Source organism: Aulostomus chinensis, chromosome 2, assembly GCF_037954235.1.
Source record: "Aulostomus chinensis isolate RoL2024-O1b breed Wild chromosome 2, RoL_Achi_v1.0, whole genome shotgun sequence".
NCBI lineage: Eukaryota > Metazoa > Chordata > Actinopteri > Syngnathiformes > Aulostomidae > Aulostomus > Aulostomus chinensis.
Window position 1 is genome coordinate 2,428,783 of NC_141321.1, and position 17,586 is coordinate 2,446,368.

The 17,586-nt window shown below is 43.5% G+C and overlaps 1 protein-coding gene and 1 long non-coding RNA gene across 6 annotated transcripts; both read right to left on the bottom strand.

The window, feature by feature from the left end:
* Positions 1–1,259: 1,259 nt before the first annotated feature.
* LOC147268793 (cilia- and flagella-associated protein 99-like) lies at positions 1,260–7,751 on the bottom strand. 5 transcript variants are annotated; one of them, XM_086222851.1, is made up of 15 exons: positions 7,645–7,751; positions 6,965–7,089; positions 6,731–6,872; positions 6,560–6,654; positions 6,265–6,371; positions 6,008–6,173; positions 5,182–5,270; positions 4,825–4,927; positions 4,532–4,664; positions 4,288–4,439; positions 4,000–4,202; positions 3,672–3,818; positions 2,619–3,496; positions 2,300–2,368; positions 1,260–2,168 (listed from the first exon to the last, which is right to left on the bottom strand). In XM_086222851.1, exons 2-13 carry the CDS (start codon positions 7,076–7,078, stop codon positions 3,160–3,162), a joined length of 1,788 nt encoding a protein of 595 aa, XP_086078977.1. In that variant the 5' UTR covers positions 7,079–7,089; positions 7,645–7,751; the 3' UTR covers positions 1,260–2,168; positions 2,300–2,368; positions 2,619–3,159. The 5 variants fall into 5 exon arrangements, with proteins under 5 accessions (XP_086078977.1, XP_086078987.1, XP_086078959.1 ...); XM_086222861.1 differs by lacking the exon at positions 2,300–2,368; XM_086222833.1 differs by having other exon boundaries at positions 1,260–2,368.
* A 1,110-nt stretch (positions 7,752–8,861) lies between these two features.
* On the bottom strand, positions 8,862–10,371 carry LOC147268794 (uncharacterized). The gene is made up of 3 exons (XR_015111175.1): positions 10,265–10,371; positions 10,014–10,106; positions 8,862–9,874 (listed from the first exon to the last, which is right to left on the bottom strand). It is a non-coding gene; the product is annotated as an uncharacterized LOC147268794 (long non-coding RNA).
* Between the last annotated feature and the right edge of the window lie 7,215 nt (positions 10,372–17,586).

The window sequence follows — 17,586 nt, forward strand, 5'->3', positions numbered from 1 at the left end:
TGACCCACATCTGCAACCAACTTTTTCAGAAAGTGAGGTGCTAGAACACCATTGATCATTCTGTGCACTTTGTCCTGTGCATTTTGAAGTGGGTAGCAGCAGTTGAGTCTGAGAAAGCCACTCTACATGCTTCTCCAAGGTGGTCACATCCCAGCATTGAACAGTGTTTAGCGATAGCTAATGCCATGGTGGCCTCAGCCTTCAGAATCTGTTTTTTTAACCATAAATTTGTGTGGAAGTGGAACGCTTTGCCTTTTGAATGTGTTTTTGTGTTGTCATGTTTTGTTGTTTTTTTTACATCGCACAGTTTGGCATAGAAATCAGCCTTACAGTACATACAGAACGCCCGTGGATCATCACCAATGAATGGCTTCAACCAGGCTTTGAACTCTGGGTTTGATTCCCACTCCTTCCTGTATTTTTGACTGTACAGTTTAGACTGAGACATGTTCAGTTTCACAGAGAGGCACACACACAGTGGACAAGGTGAATAAGTGACTGAGGCTGTGTGAGTGAAATGCAGTGATTTATTTTACTGCAGTGCTTTTTTTTTGACAAAGAAAGTTTTATATTTACTTCCCACCCTGATTCAACCTACGGGTTCAACCAGCCGCGGCGTAGCGCATGCGCGAGTCATTTGTAGTCTTGATGCGGAGGAGTGCACACGTCTCCTCTGACTGCAGCTGGGAGGGACTGCTGTGACACGCCAGGACTGGGCCGCTTGTGAGTGCTGTGGGATGGGGGTGAGGCTCATGGCAGCACACGCTGCTCGTTGAGAAGAGTCACTGATACGTGCTTTAACATCAGAGTCTCCAAAAGTCTCCAATGACACCACAAAAAGTCGCTAGATTTGTCGCTAGTCGCTTTTTTGGAAAATTGGTTGCTAGAGGGGTCTGAAACTCGCGAAATATAGCAACAAAGTAACTTAGTTGGCAACACCTTTTGAATGGAAATTTGTGCGGACATGTTTGTAACATTTAAATTCCAGTGAGCTTGCTGACAAACCATGAAGGATCTCTGAGCCAATAGCATGAATACATTGATATCACATGTTGTTTATGTGTCTTTACTGACCACAGTGTAGCATCCTCAAGTTCACATGGTGTGTGTATTCAGGGACACTGTAGTTGATGACATAGTCCAGTCATGTGTGTTGTTATGGGAAAAATCCAAGATGCCAGAATAAACTACGAGTGAGACCGCAAAAGTTAGTGTCCATTATTTTATTGCTAGAAGGCAAACATAACACACAAGACCTCAGGAGTTCCCAGGTGTTGGATTAACTAGAGAAATCTCTGAGACACATGAGGCTTCATTCTGTTTCCCATGTCAAAGACTGTCGGACCAACAACGGAGCAAGAAAAAGGTTCAGCATTTCTCGGCTGGTCCAAATTCATGCTGAGGGGGCCACTTTTCTGCTTTAGATGTTTGCTAACAATAGCAACTGTGCATGTTAGCAACTTTAGCCTCTGAAGAAGGTTAATGTTGTTATTGTTAGTGTGTGACATCATCATGAAATGTACCACAATAAGACAGGCCACATGTAGTGTCCTCCTTTTTCCTGCTATCGTGAGCGTACCCGGTAGAATCGATAACTCCAGCAGGAATGAGTGAGACACCGACGGACTGGGAGATATAAATGTTGTTGATTGCACCTTGAAAGAAATAAAAATCATAAGACTTAATAAACAAACATCCATTCAAAGGTGTCAAGAAACGAGAGACATCATTAGAAAGTTTCAAAAAGATGCTAAGATGTTAAAACACAAAATAAAATTTGTTAGAAAGAGAAGTGAATGTTTCATAATATGTTGGACACCATGAGGCAGGGGTTGGGGGTCCTGCTGTCTGGGGGGAGGCAAGAGCCTTTGAAACCCAAGTTATTATTTTGAAGGTTTATGTTGGGAAGATATTTCATTCATTTTCACATCTTTATTTAAAAGTGTTTTTGCTGTCAATACTAAGAGTTGTATTAGTCATGTATGCAGGAACGGTCCATGCCAGATTTGCTGAGAGGAGGAGCTTGAGGCCTGTGTGCTGTGTGGAGGAGACTGCATGTTACAGAACCTTATTGTGTTTTTGTTTGTTGTTGTTGATTTGTGGAGACAAATCCACTGTCCTGCCTTCAATAGAGAGCAACCAGTAGCTGGACGTGGTCCGGGTCCTTCCTTCAGTCAGCACAGCATAGACAACAGAGCAGAACATACAAGGGTTAACAGATGTGCATCCATCATGATATGAGACCGTTAAAGACAATGCACGCCTGTCCCACAGAGATGAAGGTCATTTATATCTATACCAGTGGGGGGGCGTGCAGTGGAGCAGGGTTGCTGTCTGGAGTCCTGAACAGGCTGTGGGAAGTCCAATCCTGTCAAGACATGACGGTCATAGTTTGGTGACTAAATGAATTATTCTTACAGGTTTAACGTAACTGTCTGCATCAATACAGAAATGAGCATCCACAAATAATATGAAGACACCAACATAATAGGAGCCCATGAACAGAAATCAACCTGCTGCTTTTTGAGTCAATGTCTCAGAAACGCCAAATTGTCCCCACTAATATAGACTTTGCTGATAAATGTCAGACATTGATTTGTGTCATCACATCATCCTACCTGTGGCTGTTTAGCGTCCTGGTCAGTTGCAGCTGCACCTGCGGCCCCATGGTCCTGTCAGCCTCCCAGGTCCTGACCCTCCTTCTCCTCTCTGTCCTCTGATGTCCTGTCCTCCATATCTTCTTGCTCCATGCTACCACTTATTGGTCTTGTGGACACAAAGGGACTCTACTGTGGACCCTCTCCCCATCTACATGCTCTTGTCCCTGTAAGAGTCCCTGAGCCCCTTCCATTTCTCCTTCATGTGTCCTCTTAGTTGGTAGCCCAGCCCTCACTCCCTGGTAAATTACACACACTTCATAAACCATCCAGGTGGTCCAAGCTCAGCACTGACATCTTGCCAGGCATTCCTTTTGGGTACGGACCTGTGTGACACAAGTTGTGTGATACAATTCTGTGTGCACAGATGGCCATTGATAACCATTCTATGGTAGCAGCCAGTAATAAGGAGGCCACAGGCATTTACACCCAGGGCCTCCAACCTGGAGCCCACAGTGTTTATCTGCTCACAGCAGAGGGAGGGCAATCACAAGCAGCCGTATCAAGGAGGAACACGTCCGGGTAAAAGCACGAGTCCATCAAATGAATGTCTTCTGGAGAATATGGGTCCTGGGTTTGAGTCGGTGATGGAGATTCTGAACTGTAATCCTGGTGACAGACGGTCACCATTTTCCCACGGTGTCAGTTGGAATGAGTCGGCAGCAACGTTGGCCCCTTGGCGCTGTTTTCTAGAATCAGACTGTTGATGCTGCCTGGGGGCTGGCTTGATTTTGTCTCTACCCATTTCCCTTTTCCTTTGACTCACCAGCAATTTCTCCACACATTTCTTCTTCTGATCCTGCTTCATTTTTTCCTCTCTGGCTTTCTCCTTCACTTGCCTGCAACATGCAAAACTACCATGACTTTGTGGTGCTGGGTCTCTCAGAGCTTAACCTTTCCCAATCAAAATATCTGTCTGAATGCAACAGGAACAACTCGGCCTCACATGGGTCACTCCCAGGCCACTCGGCCTCTGGCCATGGGTACATTCATATTTGACTGTATCATCCTGACCTGATTGCAGCAGCCTTTGCCTCTTCTCTCTTGCAGGCATCGAGGGCCCTCTTTTTGATGCTCTTCTGCTGCTGCTGCTGCTGCTGCTGCTTCTCTTTCTGCAGCTTCTGCTTCATCGCTTCCTCTCTGGCTTTCTCCTCCACTTTCCTGGAACATGCGAAACAACCATGACTTTGTGGTGCTGGATCTCTCAGAGCTCACCCTCCTCAAATGAAAGCATCTGACACATTGCAATCAGAACAGCTCTTCCTCATATGGGTCCCTCCCAGCCCACATGGGCTCTGACCCTAGGAATGGCAATATTCATGTTCCATGTTATTATCCTGACCTGGCTGGAGCAGCCTTTGCCACTTCTCTCTTGCGCGTCATATTCTTCAACCTCTCCTGCTCCTGCTGCTTTTCTTTCTTCAGCTTCTGCCTGAGACGCTCGTTTTTCTCTATCTCATCTTTTTTCTGTTGTTCCTTCAGGTGGAACAGCCGCTTCCGCAGCTCCAACAGGGACATCTCTTCCATGAGATCCTGGCCTGCAGGCTGGCATGGGACACAAAGGAAAAACATGACACATGGAAGGAAGTGTGTGAACTGTGAGAAGACACCAATCCTTTCTTTCACTTACCTCAGTGCCATCAAGAGCCTTCAGTCTCTTCTGGGGAAGTGAACTAATAGTGAGGATTTCACCAATTACTCTAAATTTCAGGATGAGCTCTGCTTGTGCCTCCTCCAGTGCTTGACGAAGTAGCTCTTGATTTTTCTTGGTGACTTCTTTCACTGTGGTATTTGCATAGAAATTCTTTGAATGAAAAGGATCTCTTCAACAAATGATCATACTTGTTCATACTACGTGAAGTCTAGCAGCTTACCAATACTTTGCTTTGATTTTGTCAACTTCTCCTCTGCCACTCTGTAGTTCTTTTGGCGCTCTGCCACCTGTCGCACCAAGTCTCTCATTCCTCTTTCCTCCTGCAGCCTCTTCTTTGCGTATTTCTGCATCAACTGAGCAGCCAAAAAGATACAAACACAAGGAGCACATTTTTACATGAAAATCCCTTGTTTTAAAAAGGTGTTCAGAGAGCAGAAATGTTCTGGCTAATCCTCCTTGTATTTGTGTTGTGTAACCTTCATTTTCACCAACTGTCTACTGGTCTTTACCCACCTCTTTTTCCTGGAGTTGAGGAGCCTTCTGGTCCCTAAATGGCTCCTTGGTGGTGATGTGCCCTCGATTATGATCACCTGCCCCCTCCAACAGGCACTGAATTCTGGGTCAACACACAGAGAAATTACTCTTAACACAGAGTGGTTTACAGAAATCTCAAAACCAGACAATTCAGTTCCACATAGCAGCATCCACACTGGCCATCCCATCCATTACTGGTATTATTGGACCAGCCAGCATGTAGAATTCCCTCAGACAAATCACAGGCTTCAGCTCAGTCCAGCAGTGTCCTGTAGAGAACTCTGATCATATTGAGGAGCCTCCTCAAACAGGTTGAAGGTAAACTACATGCCATACCTCTGGAATTCCTCTTCTGCCTGACGGTTCTCGATCACCTCTTTTCTCAGGGTGTCTGCTTTGGTGGTCTTTAAGGTGTTGCTGCCTCTCTAAAGGAATCAGACCTTTTTGGTTAACTGATGCATGGGAACAGTTATCATACTGAGGAAAGAAATTACGTAGTGGGAGCAGGTATGAGGAGAGTCCAAGCCCTGCACAATACAAACCCAGCAACCAGTGGACCTGCAGGCCCACAGGTAGAAATATAACCAATGCCAATATGGTTGCTTGAGGCTCAACCTGTCACCTTTACCTGTCAGACTACAATTTTCTTTTTTTTTTTACTTCTTCCTTCATCTCTTTGAACATTAAATCCATTTTTCACTTTTTCAGAATTACTGTTTTTTGATTTGCTTGAGCTTTGGCAAGGATGTAGTTTTTTTTGCCTGTTCATATATGTACATGTTCTCATTTTGGTGTTTTCAAATATTTTCAAAATAAACTAATTAACCAAAATTAACTAAAAACCCAACTGATATTGACATATTAATAAGGTCTTCATCAGAAAATGCTAAATTACCAAAGAGGTCAAACTCATTCCAACCACAATTTGTCAATTGCATGACTCTGATCTGACCTGTCCAGGGTGAAACCCGCCTCAGCCCTGAAAGCTGCTGGGATAGGCTCCAGCCCCCTCCCCCGTGACCCTTAACAGGATAAGTGGAAGAAAATGGATGGATGGATGGATGAATGACCCTGATGCAGTTCAGAATCTAAGCAAAGAGAGAGACGTACATGTACACATCTAATTGTACGGAAATATTCAAAGGCAATAAATGGGTCTTACTGGTCTGGGATTTTGCCGCAGTGGGATGAGATTTGGCACTGGTTTGGGATGGGTGAGAGGGACCTCCTGGGGCTCAGTGGGTTTTTTTGGCACCTTCTTGACCTGATGGCCTTTGGGAAACTGCTTTGCAAGCTGGACTACAATTTTATTAATCTCAGGTCGCCATCTGAAGGAGAAAATAAACGTGTTGCCTCCTACTGTATCTTGCCTTTAAAACAACTGATTTCTTCAAAATGGTCACAGACAGTTTTGTTCACCTCAACAGGGGACCAATTAACTTCTCCTCCACATGGGCAGCATCACTCACACTGCTCCACTTCTCTTGGATGCATGTGGTGAGGTTTGAGGAAAAGAAACTCAGGAACTAGAACAGAACACATGAACAAAACCATTCTCCATGAAAGAGCACGAAACAGTTCCTTCTTTCCAGTGCCTCATCCATTAAATGCGCCATCACTGGTACTATCGGATGAAGGACCAAGTTTTTGTACATTAAAGTAGTACAGTCTTATTGATGGAAAAATGTATTCTTGATCAAATTGATGTTCTTACAGCATGCATGTTTTTGCAGTCCAGTGCCTTGACAATGATGTCAAAGCGTCGAAGTCCAATCTCATCCAAGGCAAATGTGGCCAGGTAACAGATAACTGACAAAACAATAGAAGTACGTCAGTCGCCATTTTGTTTCTTTCTGACTGAAATGAAAAAGTGCTGTTTACTTACTGGCGAGCTGGCTGCGATGACTTTTGGGTATCTTTCCATTTTGGCCATAGAAGTCATCGATCACCAGGTCCACCAGGGTTTTGTGCTCAATACATCCAGAAATGACATCAAGCACAAACTTCTGCTGCTGGGTTCCCCTTTTCTACAACAAAAACCAACGTGATATTGCTGAGTTGATATGGTGGACGATCAGCATCTGAGCTTGCTAGCAGCTATTTAATCCCTCTGGTGTACCTTCAGGTCCTCTGAAGCATCTTTCAGGAAGTTCTCCACTTGATGTTTGCCTGGGGTGAACTTATCAAAGACCTTAATGGCCTCTTTGACAAGTGCTCCATACATAGTTGCCATTCTATTTTTACCTGCAGTGAGAGAATGATCAATGAAGAGAAAGACTTTTCATAGCAGATGAAAGACACGGACTTTCCAGCACCGATGCAAAGACAAATGTAACCAAGCTAAAAGCTGGTTCAGATCAATGCTACACAACAAAACTGCAGGATGTTCCAGCAAAATATTCCTGCAACGTGAATGTGTCAGTTGTAGAAAATCTGAAATTGTTGTATGGAGTCTCAGAAGTTCCACCATGTCACATCTCCAACTGCAGTTTTCCAACTTTGGAAGACGCACAAAGTAAAACGAGTGATCTTTCTGATTGTTACTCCATGAGAAGTCTGATCCCCTTCAGTTGCTAGATGGCCTCTCTACCTCTGTGCCATGCCAAAGATTCTGTTCCTGTGCTGCATTTTTGTCACTGTCAATGTTTACACAAACAAACTGCCAGTGAGAACCTCTTCAACTTGACCACCTACCAACCATGATCACTCCTCAACTATGATGTCTCTGAATCTACCAACACTCAGACATTTGCATTGGTTTGTACCTGAGGTCTTCCTGAAAAGAATGAGTCAGCTTACCAAATAAAAACTTCAGGTCAGAGATGATTCAAATGTAATGCTCTTCAGCGTACATTTGTCTTCAGGATCGGATGTCTTATATGAGGCCCATTCACCCGTTACTACACAGTCACCAGGTGTTATCATGCAGCTCTTCTGTGATGTTGCTGTGATCAACCGGTGACAAACAGGTGCTGTGTGTGTGTGTCAGTCATCATGACAGGAGCCAGTGTTCAGAGCCCCAAGACCAAAGTGATGTCACAAACTCACGGTCTTCCTCCTGAAGCCTTCCTCACCACCATTCCACTCAGACTCTTACTGTAACTGATATAACAATACTTTATCAACACTTTGGAAAAAAATAAAACACAAGGTGACTATGAAGGTTATTATTGTCCACTGTTTAGTGCTGGAGAATCAGATACCCTCTTCTTCCTCTTGGCCATGATGGGTAGTTTCTCTGCCATAGGTGGAAAGTATTTTTACTCAAGCGCTTTACTTTTGTTCCATGTTGAGGAATGGGTGTTTCAGTTTTTGCACAGTCAGAAATGTCATTTTATTTTACTACCTTTTGATGGACCCAACATTCATTCATTGTCTTCCGCTTATTCCTTACTAGTAAGGGTCGCGGGGGGGCTGGAGCCGATCCCAGCGTCTACGGGTGAGAGGCGGGGTTCACCCTGGACAGGTCGCCAGTCCATCACAGGGCCAACATACAGAGACGAACAACCATTCACACTCACATTCATACCTACGGTCAATTTAGAGTATCAATCAGCCTAGTCCCCAATTGCATGTCTTTGGACGGTGGCAGGAAGCCGGAGTACCTGGAGAGAACCCACGCAGGTACGGGGAGAACATGCAAACTCCACACAGAAAGATCCCATGCCCAATCCGGGACTCGAACCCGGAACCTTCTTGCCGTGAGGCCACAGTGCTGACCACTGCACCACCGTGCAGTCCCTGGACCCAACAGTTACTTTTAAATTTGAAGAAAAATATTTTTGAAAACAAAATATTGCAGTAATGATGAAAATACTACTACACTCTTAACCTGAATTAGTTGAATTTACTCGCGAATTGCGTGGAAACCTGTTGCCCTATACCACTTTAGTTTTTGCACAAGCTGAAACTAAATATGCTGACTTTTACTAACATGGAACGTTAACTTTTTACGCAAGCTGAAACTGGATATGTTGAGTTGTATTAATTCACTACAACTACTGTTTTTTCCTCTAATTTAATTACCTTTTCTTTTGTTTTTTAATATTGTAGAAAACATTGTTTCAATTAAATTAGATGGAAAAAATAAACACCTTTAAATGCTCCAACGCATTTTATTTTGAAGTAAATGGCAAAACACAGCCAGTGTTGTAATTACAAACTCATCATCAGGTCAACATCAACACATCCAATCTAAAATGATTCGTCTGAAAAAGGTCATTTCAAATCATTGAAACAATTATGTGTGTGGGTGTTGAATGCATCACAAATTTACAAGAAAAAACATGGATGTGCCCTGAGATTATAATGGTAAATCCATAAAAAAAACAAAATTCACAAGAAACCTCTGCTCAAATGTACAAATAACAAATATTCATCTGCCTAAATGGAGGGAGGCCAGCACATGGACCAACAGAGGCTATCAAATCAGAACAACATCCAACTCCATCTCCAGAGATGATGATCTTATGTCTCTCTGCTACAATTCGTCTCAATTCTAATTTCACATAAGTCACATCCTTCAGCCCGCTTCCTACAGCATTTAAGTGTGTGTAGGAGTGTATGTGTCAGTGTCTTTTGTGTGTGGGTGTTGAATGTGTCTGTTGTTTGTGTGCGTCTCTGCGTTTTACGTGTGCCTGTTTGTCGGCCTGTTTTACAGAAAATAAAGAAGGTTTACCCCACGGTTCAGAAAGTGTTTTTACTGGTGTAGCAAAAAGAAGCAGTCAACAGCTTATTACAGTAGAGCCGACATCTCTTTACATTGCGAGCTGATTTTTCAAAGTCTGTAGCTTCGGTTTTAGGTTAGTCTGGCCTGACGAGAGCAATACCTGTTTAGTTAAGATGGAGTGCATATGTGAGTCCAAACAGAATGCACATTGCTTTTGGCAGATCTTGAATGTTTCCCATCACTTCTCCCTAAATGACGCTTTTCAACGAGGCTGGACTGAGATGCTGGGAAGATGTGAGCACGCTCAGTGAGAAGTATCCTGATGTCAAGGTCACGGAAAGAATCGTCATCATCAGATTCCTTAATAAAAAATAACAGAGGAGCACAAGCATTCCATTAGACTTCTCATTTGGAAACAACTTCAATCAGTATACTGTAAGAGTGTCCCGGTGAAAAATGAATAATGGTGAAAATGATAAGAAAGCAAGAGCTTACTTACAAAGCCTGCTTTGAAGAAGTTTGTGGGGTTGTCCCCCAGGATGATTGGAAGCCCTCTGAGCACCTGTGTCCAGATCGCAGTTGGCTCGGTAGTCTTTTGGGAATTAAACAGATAACAAGTTAGATAGCTAAAATGAAAAACAAATAAGGATCTATAAGAAATTGAATGACACAACCAATAGAGTGGCACTATGATGTTTTTTACAAAACCTGTAAAGAACAATGCCAAGAACATAATGTGTATGGACCTACGTTGGTCTGTTGGGAAATCTGTGTCAACAACTGTCCAACATTCCCTCTCTTGGAACGAAATATCTCAAGGATTCGAGGACTGTGACGATCGATGCTCTCAAAGAATTCCTGCTTGAGGTTCTTGCCCACAATCCTGCTGAACTCCATGAACACCTGAAAAATACAGAGAACAAAAAACCAAACAACCTAAGAACCTAGAACTGAGCTACACAAGGCAAGCCATCTGCAAAGTAGAGCTGAAAAACATCCATGAATGTCCTTTTTGTATGATTTGAAATGTTGATGTAAACAACATGCCCGAAATTAAAAATATCAATGTTTTCCTTTAAGAGGACAAGAGAAATATACATCAGACACATTATATGATAGAAAGACATGAGCTATCTTCTCTTTCATGAACATACCTGATCTTCAGAGAAAAGGGCAGGCCAGCGTTTCACCATTGTGCTTATGGCGGGTTCCGACTCCACGACCTCTTATCTTCTCAGAGTAAACGTCTGATCCATCTTCTGTTTCACAAGGGGTCCATTTGGTGTTCTCCTCTGCATTTCATCAACCAAGTCTTTGCAGGCCCCCTCCAGGGCTGCCTGATCAAATCCATCCGGGAAGCTGGGCAAGTAGTTGATTTCTCCTTTCTTTGCCTTTTTGATGCGCTTGTTAGCTGGTTGTCCTTCTGCTGAATGCCTTCCCCGCTTACCGGCATTTATTGCAACATCAAGGCATCCTGATTGCTTACGCTTTGTTCTATAATTAGCCATTTTATGCTTTAGACTATTTTTCCAACCACAGCAGCGAGTGGTTGAGCCTCGCTCCTGGAGACAAGGGTGTTTGCTCATCAGTGCTGCTGCAACACTTTCGAACTGGGCAGCAGTTGGGGAAGCTGTGTAGCTATACATGCTCTCTGCCAATCTCTCAAGTATGTCATGTTTTAGTTCTTTTGATACTTTAAGGTATGTTCCCTCACTCACAAACTGCAGATCTGCTTGCCTAAGTCTACACTGTACATCAACAGAAAATGTTGGGATGTCAAAAAATTCTGGCCACTGTTCCTGTTGCTCCTGAGATGAGTGTGAGAGTATCTCTGTATCTGCTGTACTCAGTGTGTCACTGAGGACTTCATCAGGTGGAACAGGTACCAGCTCAAGGACAGGCAAGACTTTAACTGTTGGTTTTTCTGGAAGTTCTTCAGTATCTGTCAGATTACAAAGTTCACTATTGAATTCAGGGTCTTGGTCTTGGAGACTGAAGTTGTATTGAAGTCCCAGTGCCTCTTTAAGCTTGCTTATCAAAGCTTCAACTGCAGAGGGCCTTGTACTTAGGATGACTTTTCTTATATCTGCCTCTGTTAGAATGACCCTCAAGGTCATCTTCTGGTTTGCAGTCTTATTGGGAATAGAAACAATAATTTGATTAGAAATGTGACACATCGATAAGGTCATTCAGTTGCTGAGCCATTGCTATGTGCATCACAAAAATAGCTGATTAATAAGTTGGTTGCTTAAGTTCAGTGCACTTTGTTTTTCCTCCAGAAGAAACATGACTGTAAAGACAGGTGAAATGATGTAAGTGTTTATGTAGACATGCAGTGGACCATTAGAAATAGTTTTACACATCTATGGAATAACAGAGCTGCACCAATGAATAGATTACATGTATGTTAATAATCAACTGTTTTCAGATTTGAGTGATAATTTCAAGTGAGAATATTTGAAACTGTCACACTGGGCTTTGGAAAACACTGATCAAGCTGAACCAACACCAGCACCAACACTGAACCAAGCTCTGAGTACTGTTCTGAGACAAAGAAAGAAAAAGTGGAAATTCTCAAAAATCAAACTTAGCACAATCAACAAGAAAAAAAGAAATTATGGAAGTCTGCGAGATTAAAGTGGTACATCCATTAAAAGCTGAGTGTTGCACGCGTCTGTTGTTTGTGTGGGTGTTGCATGTGTCTGTTGTTTGTGTGGGTGTTGCATGCGTCTGTTGTTTGTGTGGGTGTTGCACGCGTCTGTTGTTTGTGTGGGTGTTGCATGTGTCTGTTGTTTGTGTGGCCGTTCTATGTGAGATTTGCAAGAGAAAAATGTGATGTCCCCTGAGATTAAAATGGTAAATCCATTAAAAAAAGTCTAATTCAAAAGAAGCCCCCTTCTCAAATGTACAAGAAAAACATTTTCAAAAAGTCACACATTTAGGAAAAAAGAAAAAGAAACTTCTCAGTGTGTAATTATAAATTCCAACGTGAGCTCTAAAATAAGCTCCAGAATCTTCCATTACCATCTGGACTGATTGCAGAAATCACACTGTGCCGGATCTCGGTGTTGAGTGCCACTATCTGTTTGATCTGCCTAAATGAAGGGAGGCCAGAGCATGAACCAACAGACACTGTCCTGTCAGAACAATATCTAACTCCATCTACATACACTGATGATGCAACAAGAACTGATGTAAGCTGAGGAACTCTCTGGCAGAAAACCTGGAGGACATTCTCAGGATAAGATGTGACTGATGCTGTAGTGACCTTGTCCATTTACACTGAAGGCTTGAAAAATGAACTTGTGTCCAAATAGTAAGCCATCATTTTCTGATGCTTAACAGCCAATGTACTTGCTAGATTTTTGAAGTTGTGTGCATTACGAATCACCCGTTTGAAGAATTTGTGTTTCCCCTCAAATCGCATTGTCCAAACATCTGAAAGGGGACCAAATGCTTTGATCATCTCGGGGTAATGCTCGAGGAAGTGATGTTTCGGCCGTAATCTAAAATCTGGGAATGTTGTTTGCAACAAGTCTCTGTGCTCTGACACTTTGCAGTCAAGGAAATGTACCGACTCTTCAGTGTGCTTTGTTGCGACAGCCAACTCAACAATGTCTTTTAGGAGCAGCAGAATGTTCCATGCATTGTCTCCCTCTGGGACTTTATGGCCAATGATAAGTGGGAGCAGCCTGAGTGGGGTCAAGTTCTCATGGCCATTGCCACCTATGGTCCCTTTGGTAGAGAAGCCGTGGGCAATTGGCTGAGGCTGGTCAGTTTTGTCATGAAAAGCATATTCAAAAGTTTCATGGCATGGTTCAGTGCTTCTATGGTGAAATATTTCTTCGAAATCCTGTCTGAAATGCAGAGCGATAGCTCAACAGGAACAATCCCTTCCAAAAGGTCATGGAGGATGTCAGGGGGGTACCCACGGACAACATGAAAGTGCTCCAGACCGTCAGTCAAAACACACTCTCCTTTAACACCACACCGTTTTGCCATAGTGGGATCCTGCTTTACCTCCTGCACATGCTGGTTGTGAGAGTCTATAGTGCGGGGTTCAAAAGCGCCTGAATAACTTCCTTGGCTTGCATCTCGCTTCTTGTCGCCATGCAGAACCTGCAGAATCTGTCCACTGTAAAGCTTTGGAAGAATCCTGCCAGAGAATGAGCAGCCAGGTTATCTGTGGCCACATACAAAACTGCACCTTTGACACATTCTCCCAACTTCTCAACATACACACCTGTTGCTCCAAAGAAGCGAGATCCTGAATGAGAGGGTGGAGAATTTTGGCGTAGCCAAATTCTTTTACATCAGAGACTTTATACAAAACGGCAAGCTGAATGGAGTGGAGTGTGGATCTGTATTTGATGGCACATTAGCTATCACCCAATACACTGCACTTATTTTATGTTTCTTTTTAGATGTTCCTAAAGGATTGGACACTTCAAAATCATCTGTGTAAAGTCCCACCGCGATTTTGAATTCCTCCCCTTTAAGGAGGTCGTTGTCATTACAGTACGAACCATCTCTGTATGAACTGTACTCATGTTGCACATGCTTTTGGATGGGAAGAGCTTTATCCAAAATGTCTGCCCTATTTAACATCTTCTGTAGCATTGGATGCAAAGGTACATATACAGCACTACATTTTTTTTCCTCTTTCAATAAAGGGACTCCACTGCTTTAAGTTTTTATTCACTTACGCTGCTCTCCGCTTTGTTGCCATCCCATCCAAGGGGCCATCCTTGCCGCAAAACGTCATGATCACATTGCTCTTTGCAGCAGCCCTGACTAACTCTTCTACAACTGAATCGTCTACATCTGTATGCTGTTTCAGAATATCCTTGACTGTATTATGCAGCAGTGGTTGGGCTAGTTCACACATCTGTAACAGCTGTTGTATAACTTCTTGTACTGTATTTTCTGGAATGTGTAGCACTGTTGGCATCTTTAAAAAGAGAGCTGCTGGGTTGTGCTCCAGCTGTTTCTCTAGATCACGAGGATCTTCACTGGTCCAATCCTCACTGTCATCTGATTCGGAGGTGTCATTCAGAGGCTCATGTTCTTCTTGGGCCACTTCATTAGTTACACTACCAGAGACTATTTCTGGCCTGAACATCCTCCAGTTGTGTGTTCAGTGCTCCTTACTTCTGTGTGCATTAAATGTAGAATACACATTGGCTCAACAATGGTAAATGGACTCAATTTTATATAGCGCTTTTCTACCTTAGCGGTACTCAAAGTGCTTTACAGTGTCATCTCATTCACCCATTCACTCATACATTCACACACTGATGGTGGAGCTACCATGCAAGGCGCCAACCTACTCATCAGGAGCAATTATGGGTTCAGTATCTTGCTCAAGGACACTTTGACATGGTCACCAGAGTCGGGGATCGAACCAGCGACCCTTTGGTTGCTAGACGGCCACTCCACCCCTGAGCCATGCCGCCCACAATGTCACTGTTAAAAAATAAAATGGTAATAGAACCGAAACGACGTCTGTCTGACACATAAAACCGGCATGTAAACAAGCGTGTATGTGCGAGAGGGAGTGAGAAGGGGAAAGAGAGTGGGCACGGAGCGTGTCGAGTGGATCAATGCGTGGCGCACAGCTCTCAGCGTCCACAACATACACCTCCACAGCAGCAGCTCCTAGACCAGGGGTGGGCAACCATGTGCCATGGAGGGCCGTGTGTACGCAGGTTTTCCTTCCAACCAAACACTTTAACAGGTGATTCCACTGATTGACACTCTTCTGTGGCTGAAGGTTGTAGATAAATTTATTCATATATTTGCTTAAACTGTAGATTAATCCATACATAATATTTGCTGAAACTGTAGATTAATCCATACATAATATTTGCTTAAACTGTAGATTAATCCATACATATATATTTGCTTAAACTGTAGATTAATCCATACATATATATTTGCTTAAACTGTAGATTAATCCATACATATATATTTGCTTTAACTGTAGATTAATCCATACATAATATTTGCTTAAACTGTAGATTAATCCATAAATATATATTTGCTTTAACTGTAGATTAATCCATACATAATATTTGCTTAAACTGTAGATTAATCCATACATATATATTTGCTTAAACTGTAGATTAATCCACACATATATATTTGCTTAAACTGTAGATTAATCCATAAATATATATTTGCTTAAAATAGAGTTAAGGAAACACAAGGCAGTGAAGCACAGACCAGATTGTTTAAGAGTGGACAGGTGAAAAGGTACAACAGGGAATAGCAGGAGTGTAGCTCAGGGCTAGCATCACTTCCTCAAGCTAATCAGAGTCCACAGAATTTCTACGGTAGCATGAAATAGTGGGAGTCAGAAGTAGATAAGAGCAAGGTCATGAATCAGGGGAAAGAGAGAGAGAGATGAGCAAGCATATAGAGACATAGAAGAAGAATATGGTGGTGGACTACTACAGAATAATGGTGACAAACCACAGAAGGACAAGACTGACCATGACGCAGCTGACAAACCCGCCCTACGAAAAAGAAAATCAGATCTACAGTAGAACCCAGACTTTTTGTCTCTACTGAGACCTGAGCCCCCTAAAAAGTGGGCAAAGCCCAGTACTGACGAAAGATGGATGTCAGTCAGAAAACTACAGACAAGAAGAGGAGTAGAAGATCACTCGCCTCACTGCAGAGGATGGGATCCCAGAGAGATGCTACCTGACAGACCTCCACTGACGTGATAAAGATCACAAACCTATGCTAGGAAAACGAAAATGTGACATTGTGTTTGAGCGCGAAGACTCTGATGATGACGTGCCAACACGAAAAAGCCGTCCACCCAGTAAAGAACTCAGTAGACCAGGCAGCCGTTCTGCTAGCCCTGTTTCTGATCACACATGCAGTCAATCTACAGGCGGGAGTAGCAAAACAATGACGTTCGCTATGCCGCTGATACAACAACCGGGGGGGGGGGGGGGGGAGTGATATACAAACCGTGGCCACTCGCTGGGATGAGGGTGCAGGACCCTGGCTGACAAAGTTACACTCCCTGACAGTGGGGACCACACTCTCCCTAGGGGACATGAGAGCCCTGGTAGGAGCGTGTACTTCAGTATCACGTGTACTAGACATCGACACAGAAGCTGACACTAACGGTGCACCTGATAACATGCCTTACACACAAATAGCGAGAGTGTGGGGAAATGCGCTGAGAAGGGCGTTTCCGCCCTCATGCACAGCCCCTCACACAGGGTTTTCCAGACAGCCTGGTGAGTCTCCCTCCTCCTTCATAAACCGATGCGAGGATGAGTGGGAGAACAGAACAGGTGAAAGACCAAATCATTCCCCGCTAGCAGCCACTCAATTTAAAATGGCTCTAGCAGGAGTGTCACAGGAGGTGCGCAGTGAGATGGAAAATGATCCTCATTGCAGTGGAGATAAGTTGGCACAGTGGTGCAGAGTGTTTCCTCACAGACTCAGACAAGAAGACGGTGACTCAGCTAAATCTAATGAAGAATTAGAGGACTTGAAGATGCAACTGACTAAACTCCAAATAGCACAAGCTAGAGAACAAGCAGCCGGTGCTAAGAAGTCTGCCAAAGCAGAGAAACAGATGGTGCAACAGCACCCGCACCTGCACCACCAGCACCAGTAATGCCTGCACCTGTGGTACCAGCCTTACCGTACTATCTACCGCAGTGCCAGTGGGCTCCACCTGGACCTCAGCCTCATTCTACTATAAATCACAGCCTCCCAGAAGCTCTTATCTCTGACAGAAAAGTGGAACTTGCAGGTTTTAAAGGACAGCCAACTGCCATCCCATTTACCCACCCCCTCCGAATGGCAGTCAGTGAACAAACTTTGCAGCATCAGTTTGTGCACTCTCCATCCTGTCCTATTCCCCTGATGGGAAGAGACTTGTTGACTAAATGCAATGCTTCTATTTTGTGTGGTGAAACAGGACTGGAAATATCTTTCCCTAATGGAATAAAGATGACACCTACCAACTCGGTGCTGGCCTCCTCAGTGACTGGACAATGGTTGATGCATGAACCTGAAGTTACAGAGAATGTTAACGCTAC

Bases quoted from the DNA above. Each gene is read 5' to 3' on its own strand.
- LOC147268793 (XM_086222861.1), bottom strand. From the start codon at position 7,078: ATGGCAACTATGTATGGAGCACTTGTCAAAGAGGCCATTAAGGTCTTT. The intron at 6,174-6,264 runs GTGAACAAAACT...TTTCTCCTTCAG, and splicing joins TTAATTGGTCCCCTGTTGAG to ATGGCGACCTGAGATTAATA. The intron at 4,440-4,531 runs GTAAGCTGCTAG...CAAATACCACAG, and splicing joins AAAATCAAAGCAAAGTATTG to TGAAAGAAGTCACCAAGAAA.